At 35.4% G+C, this 18,948-nt stretch overlaps 1 protein-coding gene across 3 annotated transcripts in view; it reads right to left on the reverse strand.

Moving 5' to 3' along the window:
- Sox102F (transcription factor Sox102F) overlaps positions 1–18,948 on the reverse strand; it is a 419,194-nt gene that overhangs the window by 113,624 nt on the left and 286,622 nt on the right. For all 3 annotated transcript variants that reach the window (XM_089739910.1, XM_028170974.2, XM_028170966.2), the window contains one exon: positions 834–1,370. In XM_089739910.1, the coding sequence (XP_089596036.1) occupies positions 834–1,366 (533 nt within the window). In that variant the 5' untranslated portion in view covers positions 1,367–1,370. The remainder of the gene's footprint in view (positions 1–833; positions 1,371–18,948) is intronic.

The raw sequence follows: 18,948 nt of genomic DNA on the forward strand, positions 1-18,948 counted from the left end.
ATATAGAACAACACTGAGTTTAATTCCTAGCATTTTAGTTACACTAAAAATTATAACTATAATAAACCTTATAACGATTGGTAAACTCCTAAAATCGCCGTTAAATATAGTAGTTGTGGAAAAGCTACTTATCCCTCCTTAAAGTTCACGGCTATTACGTTTTATAGCTCTTTAAGAGTTAACAGTTAATTATTTACTACCTATTAATGTTTACGGTTTACTAAATAAACTAGAGCCGTTTTATTTACTGTCGTTGGCAAATTCTCCGGCGCTTGTGTTATGCAAATTTTTTTGTTTCATTTATTATTAAATAATGAAAGATGCTACAGTATTTGGCACCTTTACAGGTTTAAGGTTTAGGTTAATATTTTACTTTGTGGTGTGCTTGTTTTGTGCCGTGGCTTTAATAAATAATAATAATAAAATATAGTAACCGTCATTTATTTGTGGCAAACCATTTCAGATTACGTTATGATAAATTAACTATTTATTTTTATATCAAATAGGTTAGATGCCTTATTATCCTTTAATTCTCGACCGATTCAATTGCCAATAGCTAAGCTAAAATCTTCTGTGCGATTAATAAAACACAGAATTGTTGGTTTTTCAAAAATATTTTTGTTGTTCCTTCAACATTTCAAGAAAAATAAATAAATTACGGAACAGAAAACAAAATGTAATGCAATGTAATAACAAGCGAAAATTACCGTACTAAGTGGTGATAGGAAGCAGTTTTTAAGTTTTCCTTAATGATGCACATTTAAGTGCCTTGGACTACTATTCGGTTGGGATTCTTTTTTGTTAACATATTCTAATATCTACGTTGTACTTACTTGTTCTGCTTAACTGGCGTGGTAGACGGAGTCGGCCGCTTTTCTTCTTTAATTGTACTGTTGTTCATTTTCGAGGTCAACCTCTTGAGCACGTCATCCATGGACCTCTTATGAGGATGCGCCAAAGATAATGCACTGTTATGATTCAGCAATGAGTTGTTGTTATTACAAAGACCCAAAACCTTTGCCTCAGCACCAGGACTGCTGCATTCTGAGGAGCCACGTCTCCGAGCCTGCAGATCGTTTATTTGGTGCAGACTTAGAAAAGACGATGGGACTAATAGATTGTTGGTCATCTCTAATGATTCGAAACGTTGCTTTTTGCTTGGTCTTTCGTCTTCGTTGGGCTGTTCGTCTTCGCTGATCGAGCTCCTTGTTGAGCAGCTTGGGGAGAGTTTGTAGTAGCTGTGTTGCTCGTCCGAAGACTCGGGGTGGTCTGCGAAATCCAGGGTAGCGGGTCCCGCTTCAGTATTGGCGTTCTCGGCGGCACCTTCTTGCAATTTTGACGGTGGCGACTTCCGTTTAGATGACATGTTTCTGTAAAAAAGCAATATCAAGTTAACAATTATGCTTCCAACTTTGTAAACGAACGTTGTCGTGGAGTTGGAAAGTGGATTTGTCCTATACGAAAAAATTGTTGCGCGAAAATCTGATTCAAAGACCTCCTTTTGGTTTCTCCTCTTCAGACATAGGAAGTGTTTAATTTGTTTACAAGCGCCTCGACGACAAGACATAAATGACAAATGTAAACAACATTCAAACGGTATTACTGTTTGATCGAGATCTCAGGTCAGACACCAAACGTATTTGTCACCAAGCTCCAGACTAGTTAGAAATTCGCTTCATTGGCTCAACTAATTGGACTCCAGTAATTAGCTTAATTACACCGCCTTCAGAAGGCAAGGTGTCCGTTTGTTGTCATTAATCAAATATCGGCTTATTTATTGCTTAAATGTTACAGCAGTCAGTTTTGTTCATTTAGAAACGAGAACGAGAATTGATTAGGAAATATTATGAAATGGATACTTTGTGATTTACCATATACTTCCATAATAAGCACATTGTTTTGATTCGGTTATTTCTAATATTCATACGTAACTATGAGAAATTCGGTTCGAATGGTTGGAAGGCAGCGGCTTGGCTCTGCCTCTGGCATTGCTGAAGTCCATGAGCGACGGTAACCACTCACCATCGGGTGGGCCGTAGGCTTGTCTGTTTACAAGGGCAATAAAAAAAAATAAAAAAATTGCGCCCCCTACGGTGCAGCCGCTGTAACTATACTCGAGACCTTAGAACTTATAACTCAAGGTGGCTGACGTCGTTTACGTCGTAGTTGACTATGGGCTCCAGTAACCACTTAAAACCAGGTGGGCTGTGAGCTCGTCCACGAATCTAAGCAATAAAACAAAAACAAATAAAAAACTCCCTGGAATTTTTAGTCTATGTATAAAATCAAAGAAATGTGACTTAGTTTATGTGCATCCTTCGAATAAAACCACCGACAGTAAGTTCTATTTTTAAACAAAACAAACGCTAAATTTAATGCGAATGAGATCAATACTGAAAGACCCGATAACACAGTCACCAGAAATCGAATCAGGGGCCCGCAGAGACCGTGACTGCAGTACAGATGTACGATATATAGTGCGCTCGTTTTAATGGATGTGGTATTTTGACGATGATTTCAATTCAATAATAGATAACTTAATAAAAGTAGGTTATTTTTACATATCATACAAAAGTTAAGTATCATAATTATTATTAAAACTGCTTGATTGTATTGTACCTAACCTGTACCTAATAATTCTATGTGAAATGGAGATAAAAACAATTGTTAAGAGTATTTTGTAATTTTTTAAGAGTATTTTAATTATGGAACTTTGCGTCCAACATTTCCAATATTAATAACACGGAACCTAGCTTCAGAAACATTAGTAATTTTGAATACTCAATACATCAATGGATAAATTAGTTAGTTTTTTGATGGGCGTTTCTTATTTATTTAATAGCAGACAAGCAACAAATATTGTTATTTCACATACAAACCAGCAACAAAAATGAATATGCCACATCCGAATTTACGGAGTACGCTGTCTTTAAACCAATTTATAAGGGTAGTCACTTAATAGTCAACTTGCAACAATTCGTATCTACAGCTACCGGCGGCGTAAGCAAATTACCGCTACTATTTTTGTTTTGTTGGAGGCCAAAGGTTCTTCTTACTTGCAAACGAGGTAAAAGATGACATCGATTATTGCATTATCTGATTATTAATCAAATGATACTTGTAGTTTCCGCATACACTTCTAAGATTAATTTGAAAATAGACCTTTGCGAATTATTTTATTAACGTTTTTTCCCGTTTTTTTGCCCTTTATGACAAGTCTTTTTAGTATTTCAACAAGAATATATAATAAACTACTTATAAAATTTTTGAAGACAGTAGATTTACAAGATTTTGAGAAAACATTGCGAGTATTTTTATTAGATAAGGCTTACTATATATACTATGTCAGAATATTTAGATGATAAAATTAGATAATTTAGATGATAAAGTAGAATAGAGTTAAATAATCATAATTTAAGTTCAATGTTTTTATGTAGATTATACTTAAACGTAATATTTTTACGCTTTACTAGCAGGACATAGTGATAGTGCTTATTAATATTAAGCACCGTCTTTGTTAACCTATTACCACAAATAATAATAAAATAAATAAATAAATATTTTGAACGTACACTAACTAAATTTATTGTTATAATTTCTTACAATATATGTAACAGTATGTTACTTTAAGATATATACTTTTAAAAAAATATATATGTATTCTGTATTGATTAAAATATATGAAATTTACTACTACTCTGTATTAATTTAAGAAAACGTGTCACATATGTCAAAAAAATGTCTTTGAAGGACAGTACTGACGTCATTACAATGTAGCCGCCATGTTTAAAAATTACATAAATTAACCTCAATATATTCGCATAAGTCAAAATAACAACGTAAATTCATAATTTAATATAATAAATAACTATTTCCTTGTTTAACACCTAACAATAAATAAATCTTGAAATTGATTTACCGGCTGCATTCACAACGCGTCCCCATAGTTTTCATCTTACATATTTTACTAGTAGCAGAATTTTACAAGAAGTGTCTCTATTCCTGAAGCCATAAAGACCATTCGATTGCATCATATGTTTGCGAACGTAACTATTAATTTCCTTTTCACTACGCAAACAATGACGTCACGCGGTGGCGGGAACAATACGGAGAAGTGGCGGGAAATTTGACAGGTCAATATTACGGAACCTAAATGTTTGTTAGCATTGCAAAATTTTGATTATGTTTTGTTATAAGACTCTGTTCCAATAATCAAGAAATACAGCATTTTTATTAGGATTTCTGTGAGCTCGGCATGCTATGTTTAATACAAAATGAAAAACATGTTGTACTCTTTTTTAAATATATAATTTTTTTTAAGCGAAATGTCCACTTCTTATTTATTTCACGTTGATGCTATTATATCAGAAACTGTCAGACAAGTGACAATAACTGTACAAAGTTTCGAACTCCTACTAATTCTATTAAAACATTAACTTGAAAACATTTCAAAGCGTGTGATTTTACGTAATGAGAAATGGAATCAGAAGTGGCATTGTATTCAAAATATCTGGGCTTGCGAAGACACTTTATTGGTGGTAGGACGTCTTGTGGGTCCGGACGGGTAGGTCCATCATCCTGCCTATTTCTGCCGTAAAGCAGTAATGCGTTTCGTAATGAAAGCAGCGGGGCAGCCGTTGTACTGTTAAAAGTGAGACCTCATGTCTCATGGCTCCGGTAACCACTTAGCACCAGGTGAGTTTTAAGCTGTTTTGTATCTGGCATCGAGACAATTCTGAATTATTAGCGATAGTCTAGTAACGTATCGTCGATAACTCTTCAGCGGGTAAAATTAGATCCCATCTTCTAGAATCCTCTAGAAATGGTATCTTAGAGTACTTCAAATATTATTTAACCACACAAACATTAAAGTGAACTAAGTCTCCTCCCTAAACGTTAACATTGAAGATATCCATGAAAAAGGCTACTCACTCACGTTCGAGAAACTATATGACAGTTCTTTATATTAGCTACCGTAGTACGTCACATGTAAGTACTAATCTTATTAAACAATCTTAAATGCTGATTGTTAGTAAGCACATTAGTGTTCAAATAACGAAATCGATTTGGTATTTTTTACAAAGTTCATAATTACCCTAATAAAGATTTTAGAAAATTTAGAAAAAAGTCATCCTGAATTCTATTTGGAGTTGGGAGAGCTAGCTACAAACAAAATCGCGCGATTTCTAACAGCACAACACGTAAAGCCCTAAATCCTTTCCTGTCCATCCCACGTCAGTTACCGAGGCGTGAAGTTATGAAATCGTTTATAAAATAAAGCGACAGTGTTCAATAGGGCACAGCTGATTCAAATTCACGTCCGCCGGGGGCGGCTCACAATGAACGCGCTAAATTGGCTGCAAATTGTTTTCGTAAAACAAAATTGCACCCTTTTAAAAACAATTGTTTTGAATCGATTTTGTTCTAACATGATTTTGTTTGATTTATTTGTCCAGTCTATTTGAATGGAAATGTAACATTATTTTAGTTGGGACATTTTGAATTCTGTAAAGATTCGTGGTAGTCGAAATGTTGTTACGAAAATATATATATATTTTTTGTTTGTTTTATTGCTTAGATGGATGGATCGAGCTCACAGCCCACCTGGTGTTAAGTGGTTACTGGAGCCCATAGACATCCACAACGTAAATGCGCCACCCACCTTGAGATACAAGTTCTGAGGTCTCAAGTATAGTTACAACGGCTGCCCCACCCTTCAAACCGAAACGCATTACTGCTTCACGGCAGAAATAGGCAGGGTGGTGGTACCCAGCCGCGCGGACTCACAAGAGGTCCTACCACCAGTAATTACGCAAATTATAATTTTGCGGGTTTGATTTTTATTACACGATGTTATTCCTTCACCGTGGAAGTCAATCGTGAACATTTGTTGAGTACGTATTTCATTAGAAAAATTGGTACCCGCCTGCGGGATTCGAACTCCGGTGCATCGCTTCAACACGAATGCACCGGACGTCTTATCCGTTAGGCCACGACGACTACAGAGTACGTAGTGGAGTGGTCTTGGTTTTTTGGCTGTCAGAGCAAGTTAATATAGCGATGTTTTAATTTAGCCATAATGGAGTCATCGTAAGGCCTATGGACATCACAAGCCCAATGCCTTAACACTATTAGCCGAGCCCGAAGACTATTGAACCATCATCCACATTCCAAGTGTCACTATTCAAATCGGTTCCCATAATAAAACTTAATACCATTCATTGATAATTCGGACTTTACAAATATATACATTAAGACTTAAATCTTCGAATCCCATAGACAACATGCAAATTACAAGATAACCGTAATATACTGTCTGTCGGTTTATTTATAATCGTTAAATGTAAATCTAGTTCTATTCTCGTTTGACAGTTGATTTTAGATACAACGTATTACACTGAACAGGAATTCATTGAGAGATTGTCATGTTACAATGTTATTATTATTCTGAGCATTTTTTAATGATTACTTTCGATCTTGTTTTCTGTGGCTAAGGGTTTATTGAAAATAGAGCTAGGTTGCTACCGGTAATAGTCTGAGTAATGATAAAATTTAAATATCCTTCAAGGAGGAACCCCAATCCTCCAGGTTGGACGACGTTTAAGATCTTATGTCGGGGAATCACTTGATATTAGCATGTATTGAAGTAGGGATTACAATCCGAAAGGGATTTAGGAAAATTAACTTAAATTCAGCGAAATCCCACAAATTTTCTAGATTTACTGGTGGTAGGACCTCTTCTGAGTCCGCGCGGGTGGGTACCACCACCCTGCCTATTTCTGCCGTGAAGCAATAATGCGTTTCGGTTTGAAGGGTGGGTCAGCCATTGTAACTTACTTGAGACCTTAGAACTTATATCTCAAGGTGGGTGGCGCATTTACGTTGTGGATGTCTATGGGCTCCAGTAACCACTTAACACCAGGTGGGCTATGAGCTCGTCCAACCATATAAGCAAAAAAAAAAAAGTTTACTTTGTTACTTATTATTATGTTACTAATTATTACGTTACTACTTATTTGATTAGGTAGTTTTCAAGCTTAGGTAGTTTAATAACAAAAACAAAAGCGTAGATCAATATTTGGAATAACAAATTTATGTTATCTATCTAGTCTGATAGGCTAAAAATATTAATTCTAATATTTTCTTAGGTAATTATAATGTCTACTAAATGAATATCTGTTGATTAAATTTGCTTAATTCGATGCTTGCAGTTTCAACAATTCTAAAGTACCCCAGTGACTTGCGGGATTCAATTTTCTTGATTTAATTGGACATAATGCGAACAACGATTTGGTCATAGAAACAGCATCTACTAACTTGTAGCTCTTTGCAAATAATAGTCGGCTCTTTTACGAGTTAGCAGTCGCTGTCTACCTTAAGATATTATCAATTTTCAAACATCGTATGAAAATTCTAATAAATCATATAGAGTTTAGGGAAAAATATACTAACATCGATTTCCTTCACCGTAATTGCCTTTAATCGGAAAATCAACTAGTATTTACATGTGTATTCGATCTAGGAATTAATCAGTGATGGACATCCGGTTTGTTATCTTGAGTGTAGACTCAAAACTATTAGCCGAAGGAAATTGCAGCCCGCTCGTCTTAGAAGGATTCCAGGTGGGTCTACGACAGCGATGCGCGCAATCTGTGTATGGTCGAAGGAAATAAACAATTACGCTGAATTCGAGATACGCTATTTAACATATTATTATAAACATGATTTCTTACAGGCGCTTTGATTTCACTTAATACTAGTTTTCAAAAAATCAAAATAAAAAATCAATCTCGCAAAATTATAATTTGCGTAATTACTGGTGGTAGGACCTCTTGTTAGTGCGCGCGGGTAAGTACCACCGCCCTGCCTATTTCTGCCCGGGGCAGCCGTAAACTATACTTGAGACCTTGGAACTTATATCTCAAGGTGGGTGGCGCATTTACGTTGTAGATGTCTATGGGCTCCAGTAACCACTTAACACCAGGTGGGCTGTGAGCTCGTCCACCCATCTAAGCAATAAAAAAAAGAAGAAAAAAAGTTTTATAAAAAACTAAATTTTAAATTTTAACAACATTAGATTGTGATAGTACTGAAATTAGCGTTGTCTAAATATTTATTATCTATATATTAATACGTGAAGCAGAAACTTTGTATCCCTTTTTACGAAAATTGCGCGGACGGAGGAGTATGAAATTTTCCACACTTATAGAGAATGTAGAGAAGAAGTGCACAATACTAATTTTTTTTTTTTTAATAATGCATAAAAGATACATTAAATCAATAAAGAACACATTACACACACTACATACCATGTGTTTGACGCACACACGCATGCATACTATTTATTGTCAAACTTTTGTTCTTGACGTCTGTGGTCAAATTGAGAATATATTAAATATTGTTTGTCTTTATTAATATTTTTTATAGTGTGTAGCCTTGGCGAAATTTGTCATTAGCTATACTAATATTATAAAGAGGAAATATTTGTTTGTTTGTTTGTTTCGAATAGGCTCCGAAACTACTGGACCGATTTGAAAAATTCTTTTTCCATTAGAAGCCGACATTGTCCCTGATGAACATAGGCTACTTTTTTTATCTGTGTTTTAATGTTTCCGAAGCGAAGCGAGGGCGGGTCGCTAGTAGAAGTATAAAATACAATCATAATAGTGTACAAACTTACAATTCCAATTATAGTCGACTTTCGAATTTTGACGAATTTCGACTACTGCGGGACCTCTAGTCTATCTAATATATAAAATTCTAGTGTCACAGTTTTCGTTGCCATACTCCTCCGAAACGGCTTGACCGATTTTGATGAAATTTTTTGTGCTTATCCGGTATCTATGAGAATCGGCCAACATCTATTTTTCATCCCCCTAAATGTTAGGGGTAGTCCACCCCTAAATTTTTATTTTTATTTTGTAGACAAAATTTTTAATTTCTATTTTTTTATGATACAACATACAAAAATACATACAATCCTCAATTTTCACCCTTCTACGATCAACCCTTATTTTTTATTTGCTAATTAAAAACTTTATTTTTTTGCGAGAATTTTGTTTTTATTTTGTCATGACGTAGAATAAAAAAATCATATTACTCTGAAATTCTCACCCCTCTACGATCAACCCCTATTTTTTATTTGTTAATTATAAACTTTAATTTTTTTGGCAAGATTTTCATGTTTATTTTTATTTTGTCATGAATTAAAATAAAAAATCTGATGTTACTCTCAATTTTTCATCCCTCTATGATCAACCCCTATTTTTTGTTAATTATAAACTTTAATTTTTTTGGCAAGTTTTTTATTTAATTTTATCATGACTTAAAATAAAAAAATCATATTACTCTCAATTTTCACTCTTATACGATCAACCCCTATTTTTCCATCCGCAATAAGGTTGCAAGATGGCAATCAAATATTATAATTGTAGTACGATAAATTCTTATTCAGAGTTTATAATTTCAAGTTCCTTTAATTATGATTTTTTTTAAATTGAATTTGATCTCCCGCGCTCGCCGGTCGACTACAGATCAACTATCAATCGATCAGCTATCCCCACCAGGTGTCACCACTGATCCAGCAAACATCACGTAGTAGGGATGGGGACGAAGCCGGTCTCCTGTCTTACTTACTCACTATACATCATAGATTATACACTTAATATATTTGAGAGCTATACAATACTATACATTTTTCAGCCATGTTTTGTTGGTTTTATTTGTGTATCAATAGTATGTTCAGTAGGTCTGAGAATCGGCTACTATCTATTTTTCATACCCCTAAGTGAAAAGGGTTGTCCACCCCAAACATTTATTTTTTATTTTAATTTTTTGGATATATTTTTTAGTTTATAATGAGGTATTATGTGGTTAAATGAGGTTTTTATTTCTACAGTAGAATTTCCCTAGAAATCTTATTTAAGGCAACACAACGTTTGCCGGGTCAGCTAGTACTAATATATAAATCTACAGTGGTTTTTACGGATGTTCCGTTATAACTACTGAACCATGCATCCGATTGACTTGAAACTTGGCATCCATGTAGAAAATACATGTACTTAATGGATAGGCTAAATTTATACGAGTGTTGGACTCTGAAATAATAATGACAATAAATAATAATGTTAATTTTAAATGGCCAGCGAAGCGGGCGAGTACGGCTAGTTATAGCTTATAAAAATATTACATTGAAGGTGTCTGAGTCATATCAGTGCTTACCTTGTAACGTTTGCAGTATAAGTCATATGTATTGATTCAAAACATTGTTTCAAGAAACATATGTAATTACAACTTTTGGCTGACTCAGTGGTGCAGTAGTTAGCGGCTCTGACTGTAGCGCTGAAGATCGTAGGTTCGATTCCCACATCGGGAAAACATTCGTGTGACGAACAGATTTGTTTGTTATTTGTCTGGGTATGTATTATCTATATAGGTTTATATAGTTTTTTTTATTGCCGTGTAGGCAGACGAGCATACGGCCCACCTGATGGTGAGTGGTTACCGTCGCTCATGGACTTCAGCAATGCCAGGGGCAGAGCCAAGCCGCTGCCTACCGCTTAATACTCTCCACAAGCCTCGTTTGAAGAAGGACATGTCATAGCGCTCGGGAAACACCGTGGAGGGGAGCTCATTCCATAGCCGGATGGTACGTGGCAAAAAAGATATGGATGAACGTAGTGGCTCCAGGGAGTATGGATGAACTCTACTCCGAAATATGTGTGTATATATTTAAATGTATGTGTATACGCATTGATGTCAGTCTCTGGTATGTTCCCATTTATTTATTTATCATTTATTTATTACAAAAATAAAGCAAAAGTAAGCAAAATATATTAAAGAGCTATACAGTTATTAACAATTTAAAAACACTCTGCTTCTTAAAAAAAAATCGAATTTTAAATCTTTAGAAACATGAGTTAATGAAATGGAAATTCCGACAAAGCGACAAATGGCCTGATCGAATCAAGCGAGCGAATAACATTCCCTCAGCACTCGAACACAATGAAAACGAAAAAAAAAAATATAAAAAAAAAACATAAAAAATTTAATACAGAAATATTGTGAGGCGCCCGTAATTGAATAAACGGGGAAGATGTTTTTCTTTTGCTCGACGAGAAAACTGGAGACTTTCCGTCTAGAGCTTTTAAAAGCGTCTTGTTCTGTTTAACGAAATATTTTAGTTTAAATTAAATATGTATTAGTGTTATTAAAAACGCTGTTTACGGGTGATCCGAAGGTGGATTTTGAGTTCGCATATGTATCACCATCCTGTCTGGTTCTGTAGAGAAATAGTCCGGCTGTATCGCTTTGGAATGTGCGTTACATGATAATACTCGACTTTGAGACCTCATATTTTTTATTTATTGCTTAGATGGGTGGACGAGCTCAAAGCCCACCTGGTGTTAAGTGGTTACTGGAGCCCATAGACATCTACAACGTAAATGCGCCACCCTTCAAACCGAAACGCATTACTGCTTCACGACAGAAATAGGTAGGGTAGTGGTACCTACCCGTGTAGACTCACAAGAGGTCCTACCACCAGTAAATGGAATTATTGGATTGGAATTATTTTGACTGCTTGTGTACAGTTTCTAGCCCCTGATTACAGAGACACGCCTGAAGCAGTTCTCGAAGCGAGACTGAGTGATTAACAAAAAATAATATACATTTTTTTACAAGAAAAAAAAACTTAATTAACAATATCCGAAGCCTTATATTCACAAAGAATAAGCGTAAATGGAAATGTCAAAAACGTTAAGTACAATTGTGCCCTATTCATCTAGAGCGAGGGGGACCGAGAATTATTGAATGTATTACAAGAAAATCCTCACACAGTCATTTGTGAGCGCCGTAACGAACGTTGAATTACCTACATGTTTTACTGGATGTGACAAGAAACAAAGCAGTGTTTATCTAAATCATTTTCAGATAAGTAATAGTGATATTTCTACCAAATATAAAATAGCAGATCATTAAGAACATACAACTAGATCTTTATCTTATGCTTATATTCTAAAGTATACCGCTTGGATTATATAAATATAATCAAAGGTACACAGATGTTGAAGTTAATGAAAATTTATAATAATGTTTGGAGTAAACGATTAGCATTTCTACTAGTATATTAATAATTGTCAGAAATTTTTGATCAGAATGATAAAAGTGGTAGAAAATTATTTGGATTTTATTCCACGACACGGCTGTAGTCGCTTGCAGTTTGAACACGAAGAGTTTAATGCTTATAAATCAACAATTTATAGCACAGCGTAGGTTTTTTTTTAAACCAATTTGCGTTCTTGCATCTTTTCTTCAATAACCATAAAATACTCCAGTGCTGCCAACCGAAATTAAGAAAGCACATTGTCGGATGAGAAACATTCCGAAAACAATCGTAAATTGTATTTAATTCAAAAAATAAGTAGTGACATGTTTATTTCTGTGTGTATAGATAAAGATTGAGACGATGTCAAAACATTCGGTTCATTTTTAAGTATTTATTTTTAAATAATTTGTCTCGGTGTAATGTATTGGGTTTTGAGAGGTGCGCGAAGGGCGGTGAGCTCTTTGATCTTAAGTAAATGAAGAGTGTTTTCAGGACATATTTTTTTTTAGACTTAAGAACATTGTGAATAGAGAGTGTCGCAAAACAATAAAAATCAAATAGTAATTTGTTATCTTTATAATTTTGTTTGTTGTTATTTTCGCAATAAGTAATGCGCCTACCACAGAACTCTCTACACCACCCTTGGTTGACTGGTAGAGAATGCCTCAGGCATTAAGTCCGTCATTGTACCTTTGTGCATGAAGTTAAATAAATCGGTGTTAATTTTACACTATGAAAATTTTCTTTGATTTATTTTTCAAATGCTTTGAACGATAGCTGCGAGCTAGTTTTCTCCTCCCAAACCCGAATCCATGGTTATAATCAAACACCATCCGACGAAATGATTAATAAATTAATTTTGATATACTCGTAAATATTCACAACGGAAGAGATTACTTTGTCACATCCATTTATTTTACGTCTTTGTAAAATGTTTTCTTGTGACTGACAATAGGGGAAATTACCTATCGGGCGCGACAGCCAAGTGGGTGGAGGAACATGTCTCATAATTATAGCAATTTTTTTCTACAATTCTTGTAACACTTGCATGCTTTCTATTAAAAGCGTTTGATGTTTCATTTTTACGAACAAATCCGATTTGTTAGGATTTCTTTTGAATAAATAAGAAAAATATTTTAACTTTTTAATATTAAGATTCAAACAATATGTATGTGAAAGCTTCAGCGGTCTTGTTAATAAACGGGGACAGTACAGGAATAAGTAAATTGCATTTAATATTTTTCTTCTTTTTCTTTCCCATCGATTACGCAGAATTATAATTTGCGTAATTACTGGTGGTAAGACCTCTTGTGAGTCCGCACGGGTAGGTACCACCACCCTGTCTATTTCTGCCGTGAAGCAGTAATGCGTTTGCAATTCATGAGCAATTGGCTGACACTCAATATTATTGGAAATTAAAAAACTATGTAACATATAAATCAGCATAATATGTGCTGTAATTATAATTACAATGTGTAATACTAATACAAAGTCATCATATTTAAAAACCCTATTTAGATTTCTTAGAATTATAACAATTGCAAAGATAACGAAATAATTACATGAGAAGGACCTACCTGTTTTATTGGAATTCGCGTATTGCAAAACGAACTTTATTCTTTGTGCACTAAGGCTACTCAAAACCAGCACGGTACCGACATCGACTTGTAACTGCACTACATTCGTTCGTTTTCCTCGCAATTCATTTCGCAGTGACCTAAGGACGGGAGCACAATGGGGCACTCATCAGCCTCTCTTGTCTAGGGAGAATCGACAGAGCGGGCGAGTCTGTATACACCTTAATTGTCAGCTGCGTATTGATGGAGTGATTATAAACGTGAGTAGCTTTATGAAGAAAGATTTGTGCTTTACCGAATAAAAAGATTTATTGTTAAGTTTCCAAACAGTTAGCACAATCGATTTGTTTTTTATTCGAAAAAATATTGTATGTATTTACCTCTAAACGGTAGTAAGTATCAAACATCGCCTTGCATATTTTAAAAATGAATATATTTTTCTCCTACCTACTCTAGTAACCTCGAGGGGTTATTCTAGATTCACCGAGCTAGTAGCTCACGGGGCACAAACCGGGAGTGTTGCTAACACTGGCCCTGGCAAGAGCAGTGCTACGCAGAATCTACCACCGGATCGGAAACGCGACCCACTGAGAAGATCCGGCGAGAAACTCAGTGGGCTGTGTCTATGGGTTAATTTACTCGTCGAGCCTTTCGTCGCAAGCGACGGGTTCGGCGAGGACGGTGACCGGTGCTTGAGGTACCTAAAAGCACTGAATGTATCGGGAGGATCCGTAATGACGTGTTTAGGGCGACGTCGACTGTTTACCATTCATTCTACCGGATCGGGTATGAAATGAATAATATACTGATATTGCGGCTTTAATATCTCAGACTGCGACGACATTCACGCTGTGGTATAAGGGGGCTCCAGTGCCAGGCGAGGTCGCATCCGGATAAGTTAATAATATAGCATAGTTCTAAATTTGCACGCCATAGCTTGTATAGTTAATGGGGCTATTAATTGGTATTTTGTACGTGCCACTCTGAAGGCATTTAAGTAGCATACGGATAGTGTTCATCTTACGGATAGATCAAGAAAGTTTAATTAGAATCAACATTATATAGTATTGTCATTATCTATATATTAATACGTGAAGCAAAAACTTTGTATCCCTTTTTACGAAAATTGCGCGGACGGAGGAGTATGAAATTTTCCACACTTATAGAAAATATAGAGAAGAGGTGCACAATACAAATATTTTTTTAAAATAATGCATAAAAGATACATTAAATCAATAAAGAAAACATTACACACACTACATACCATGTATTTGACGCACACACGCATGCATACTATTTATTGTCAAACTTTTGTTCTTGACGTCTGTTGTCAAATTGAGAATAGATTAAATATTGTTTGTCTTTGTTCATATTTTTTATAGTGTAGTCTTGGCGAAATTTGTGATTATAGAACTATAAAATACAATCATAATAGTGTACAAACTTACAATTCCAATTAATTATAGTCGAATTTCGACTTCTGCGGGACCTCTAGTCATATTAGAAAGACAAACAATATTTTGGGCTTTAGAATCGTTTCACGTCTGAACACAATTTTAGGTTACAGACGACGAAACTTCTTTGCTTCTTGGACGATGAATCGGGTTTTCCGTTGCTACAGTGCTCCATATGTTGGTAAAACATAGGTAGTTATAATCGGCAGTGTGACATCACGTTGATGCTTGAGTCGATAGAACCCAGCCCCAACATCCACTGGCGCATAACAGAACGAACCTCGAAAACCAAAAACAAAAAGAACTAACAATACTCGAAACTGAAAAAGCCAGCAAACTCTTTCCACTACATTGAATACTAAATTAAGCAAGCATCAATTGCAAAAAAGAGGCAAAACAGAATGCTCGACGTATATAGTTCGGCTTGGAAACGAGTGAACAAGATGGTGCTTCAAAGTTTAATGGAAAAGGAAAGCTTAGTATTGAGCTGTTCGGTTTGAGAGCTTAAGGAGTTGTCGGCGAAACAATGTTGAAGAGTTGGCTCAGAATTTCAATTGAGTTAGCATTTAAAAAGCTTCACATTTTCAATTGGTTTGGTAACTCCACAATTCTCAGTCATATCCATTCGTTTAAAAAATATTGACGACCAAAAAGGTGCATCTTTATCAATATCTAATTTAGCAATTGAACATTATTGACATTTCAAATATGTAGTTACAAATAGATTTCATTTTTTTTTTAATAAGTTCATCAAAGTCATCTACTACGTGCAATATCAGAACTGGAAAATTCAAAACAGTTGCATCTACAGATAAACAAATTTCATTGATCGCATTGTTTATATTCTTCCTTTCATCCGTACTCTTTGTCATTGCATAAAACAAACAAGTGCACATCCCTTTGACATCGAAACACAAACAATTGTCCAAATCATAAACAATGGTTTACATCGCAAATATTATCCGCGTCCTGTTCAAAGTATCCCTACGTATAATGAACCATTCAAACTGCCAAACAAACTCCAACCAACCATATGCAATAATTCCATACGGAACAGCTCAATTCGGAAATGTTACAAGCTCCTATCAAATTACAAAGGATTCTAGAACTAAAATAGATGGTAGTAAAACAGAGAATTAAATGATCGTTGCAATAGATGTAAATCCTTGGGCGGCTGACAAAGAACAGAAGCGATTTCACGACATCAAAGTGGAACACGACATATTACGCTTCAAAATAAACACCAGAATAAATACATCGAAATGTTTGTTCCGAAATATTCAGCTATGGGGTGATCATATCCTAAATTATCTGTTAACAGGGGGTAGTTTCACAAACCCTTTGACGGCGCGGATTAATTTGCCGTTGTATGTACGTTTGTCTGGATTTCTAATTAAACATTTGTGCTTAATATACAGCATTCGTGGCAAATAAATGGACTGATCCATAAATAATATATAAACAGAAAATATCATTTCGTAACCTGTCTAACGAATCTGGATTGTTGCAGTTGAAATACGAACGAGCACAAAAATGGGTGCCCTATAATTTGCACATAAAACACATCCTAATGACAACGTACGTGCTCACTTATTTCGTTCACAAAGCGGGACATCTTCATCTGAAAGCGGTCTCTGATTTAAATACATTATTCTCGCTATAGAAGCACCGGACGGAGGGATCCCATTGAACTTGTAGAATATATTATTTTAATTCGCGCCACCTCTTTGTGACCCGACGCGGAATTAATGGATTCAAAGCCTTCTCTTCCGTTTCGACAAAGAATAATTTGCTAAGTAAATGAACGGCCAGACAATCCTGTTACGAACCCGAGTTTTGTTACGATGAAAGATTAAAGAGTAGCGAATCAGCGCGACGGGACAACCTTTCCATTTCGCCTTTATATAAATTATCACTGCTAATTTCAGATGGTCGGAGAATTAAACAAACATTGTCTTTACTGATGTTTTCTTTTAATTATCTGTCGGTTTTGATGCTTAAATCAATTTTTGTCTTTTATGAATTTTGATTTGGTATGTAGAGGCAGACTATTACAGAAGACAAGCTATTTGTCAAATGCCTACCGCATATGCTATACGTGTAACTATACGTGAGACCTTAGAACTTATATCTCAAGGTGGGTGGCGCATTTACGTTGTGGATGTTTATGGGCTCCAGTAACCACTTAGCAACAGGTGGGCTGTGAGCTCGCCCACCCATCTAAGCAATAAAAAAAAATACAAGTTCCGAACAAAAACATTCGAGCCGTCAAGTGTATCGAGCAATTTCACTTGCTCAGTGAAAGGTATTTCTGCCCTTTGTCATTTCCACCGAACTGACGCAAGCTTTTCTTGATAATGTAGTTAACGAAATTCAGGTATCTTTCAAATATATTGTGTTCTATGATAGCTAACCGCTAGAAGTATTTACTTTGATATTCGCATTAACTTTTCCTCGTAGTCTTTAAAATAATTAAATCAGCTATTTTATTCTGTCTAAATTATTTCAAGTCACGGGAATCAGTATTAAGAAACATCCAGAATATTCCACACAAAAGTTACAGCGGGTATAAAACCGCGGCACCGAAATTCCCGATCGCACACAAGACAGTCATTTCATTAAGACGGCATTAGTAAACGAAGCAATAATCTAAATTGAAACTCGTCTCTAAGATGCAGCGTCCGTTAGCGAATAGTGTAGGTACCCACCCATTGAGAATTATTTTCAAATCTCAGGGGCAAAGAGAAATGTTTGGCGATTACCTACGTATTTAAAGATTTGATGTGGCAAAAGATAAAGATTGAATTAAAAAAGCACAGTTATATTAATAACGTAAAAACTAACTCATATTTGTATCTCTCTCTCTCTCTCTCTCTCTCTTCAATCTGTTTCCATTGATCCTATTCTGTAGAATAAAAGAAAAAAAGACAAATGACACCCAATCATCTGACTCCAAACTGCAATTTATGGTGCTCTAGAAACAAATACTACTGTATTAATGAAATATATGTGCACATACATATAAATACAAATATATACTGTAATGATCTCAGATGCATTGATTTCATTATTTCTAACGATCCGACTACAATATGAAACAAAAAGTTAAAAACCACAGATAAAATAATTTCATATAATGACAAAAAATTTGATGACGTAAAAACTTATTTTGGCTTGTACCTATTTATGGTGTTGCCTGTAATAAAAAGTAGATGAAATACAGAGTTTAGTTCGTAGTGTAGTTTACGACATTAACCCTGCAATGTCGGAGGGGAAATCGAGAAGATTGCTACATCCCTCAAGGGCCTTGGGGGCCCAGTCACTTATTGTCACAATGCAGCCGTGCCGACATCGTGACTTAGAGATGCGATATTCCGTGTTGAATATTAACGCGATTATTATTGTATCGATTTTTTTGTTTTAACTACGAACCTTTAAGTTGAATTTTCGAATTAATTCATTGGTTTATCTTTTAAAAGATAAACCAATGAATTAATTAAGCCTTAAGGCTTAGATGGGTCGACGAGCTAACGGCCCGCCTGGTGTTAAGCGGTTACCGGAGCCCATGGACATCTACAACGTAAATGCCGCCACCTACGTTGAGATATAAGTTTTAAGGTCTCAGTATAGTTACAACGGCTGCCCCGCCCTTCAAACCGAAACGCATTACTGCTTCACGGCAGAAATAGACAGGGTGGTGGTATATACCCGTGCGGACTCACAAGACGCCTAACCACCAGTCATTTATCCTTTGATATACTTTTTTTTTAACTACTAATAACAAATATTTTTCAAAGTCATTTTTTCCATG

This window comes from Bombyx mandarina, chromosome A1 (assembly GCF_030267445.1).
Source record: "Bombyx mandarina strain Sakado chromosome A1, ASM3026744v2".
NCBI classification, from domain to species: Eukaryota; Metazoa; Arthropoda; class Insecta; order Lepidoptera; family Bombycidae; genus Bombyx; species Bombyx mandarina.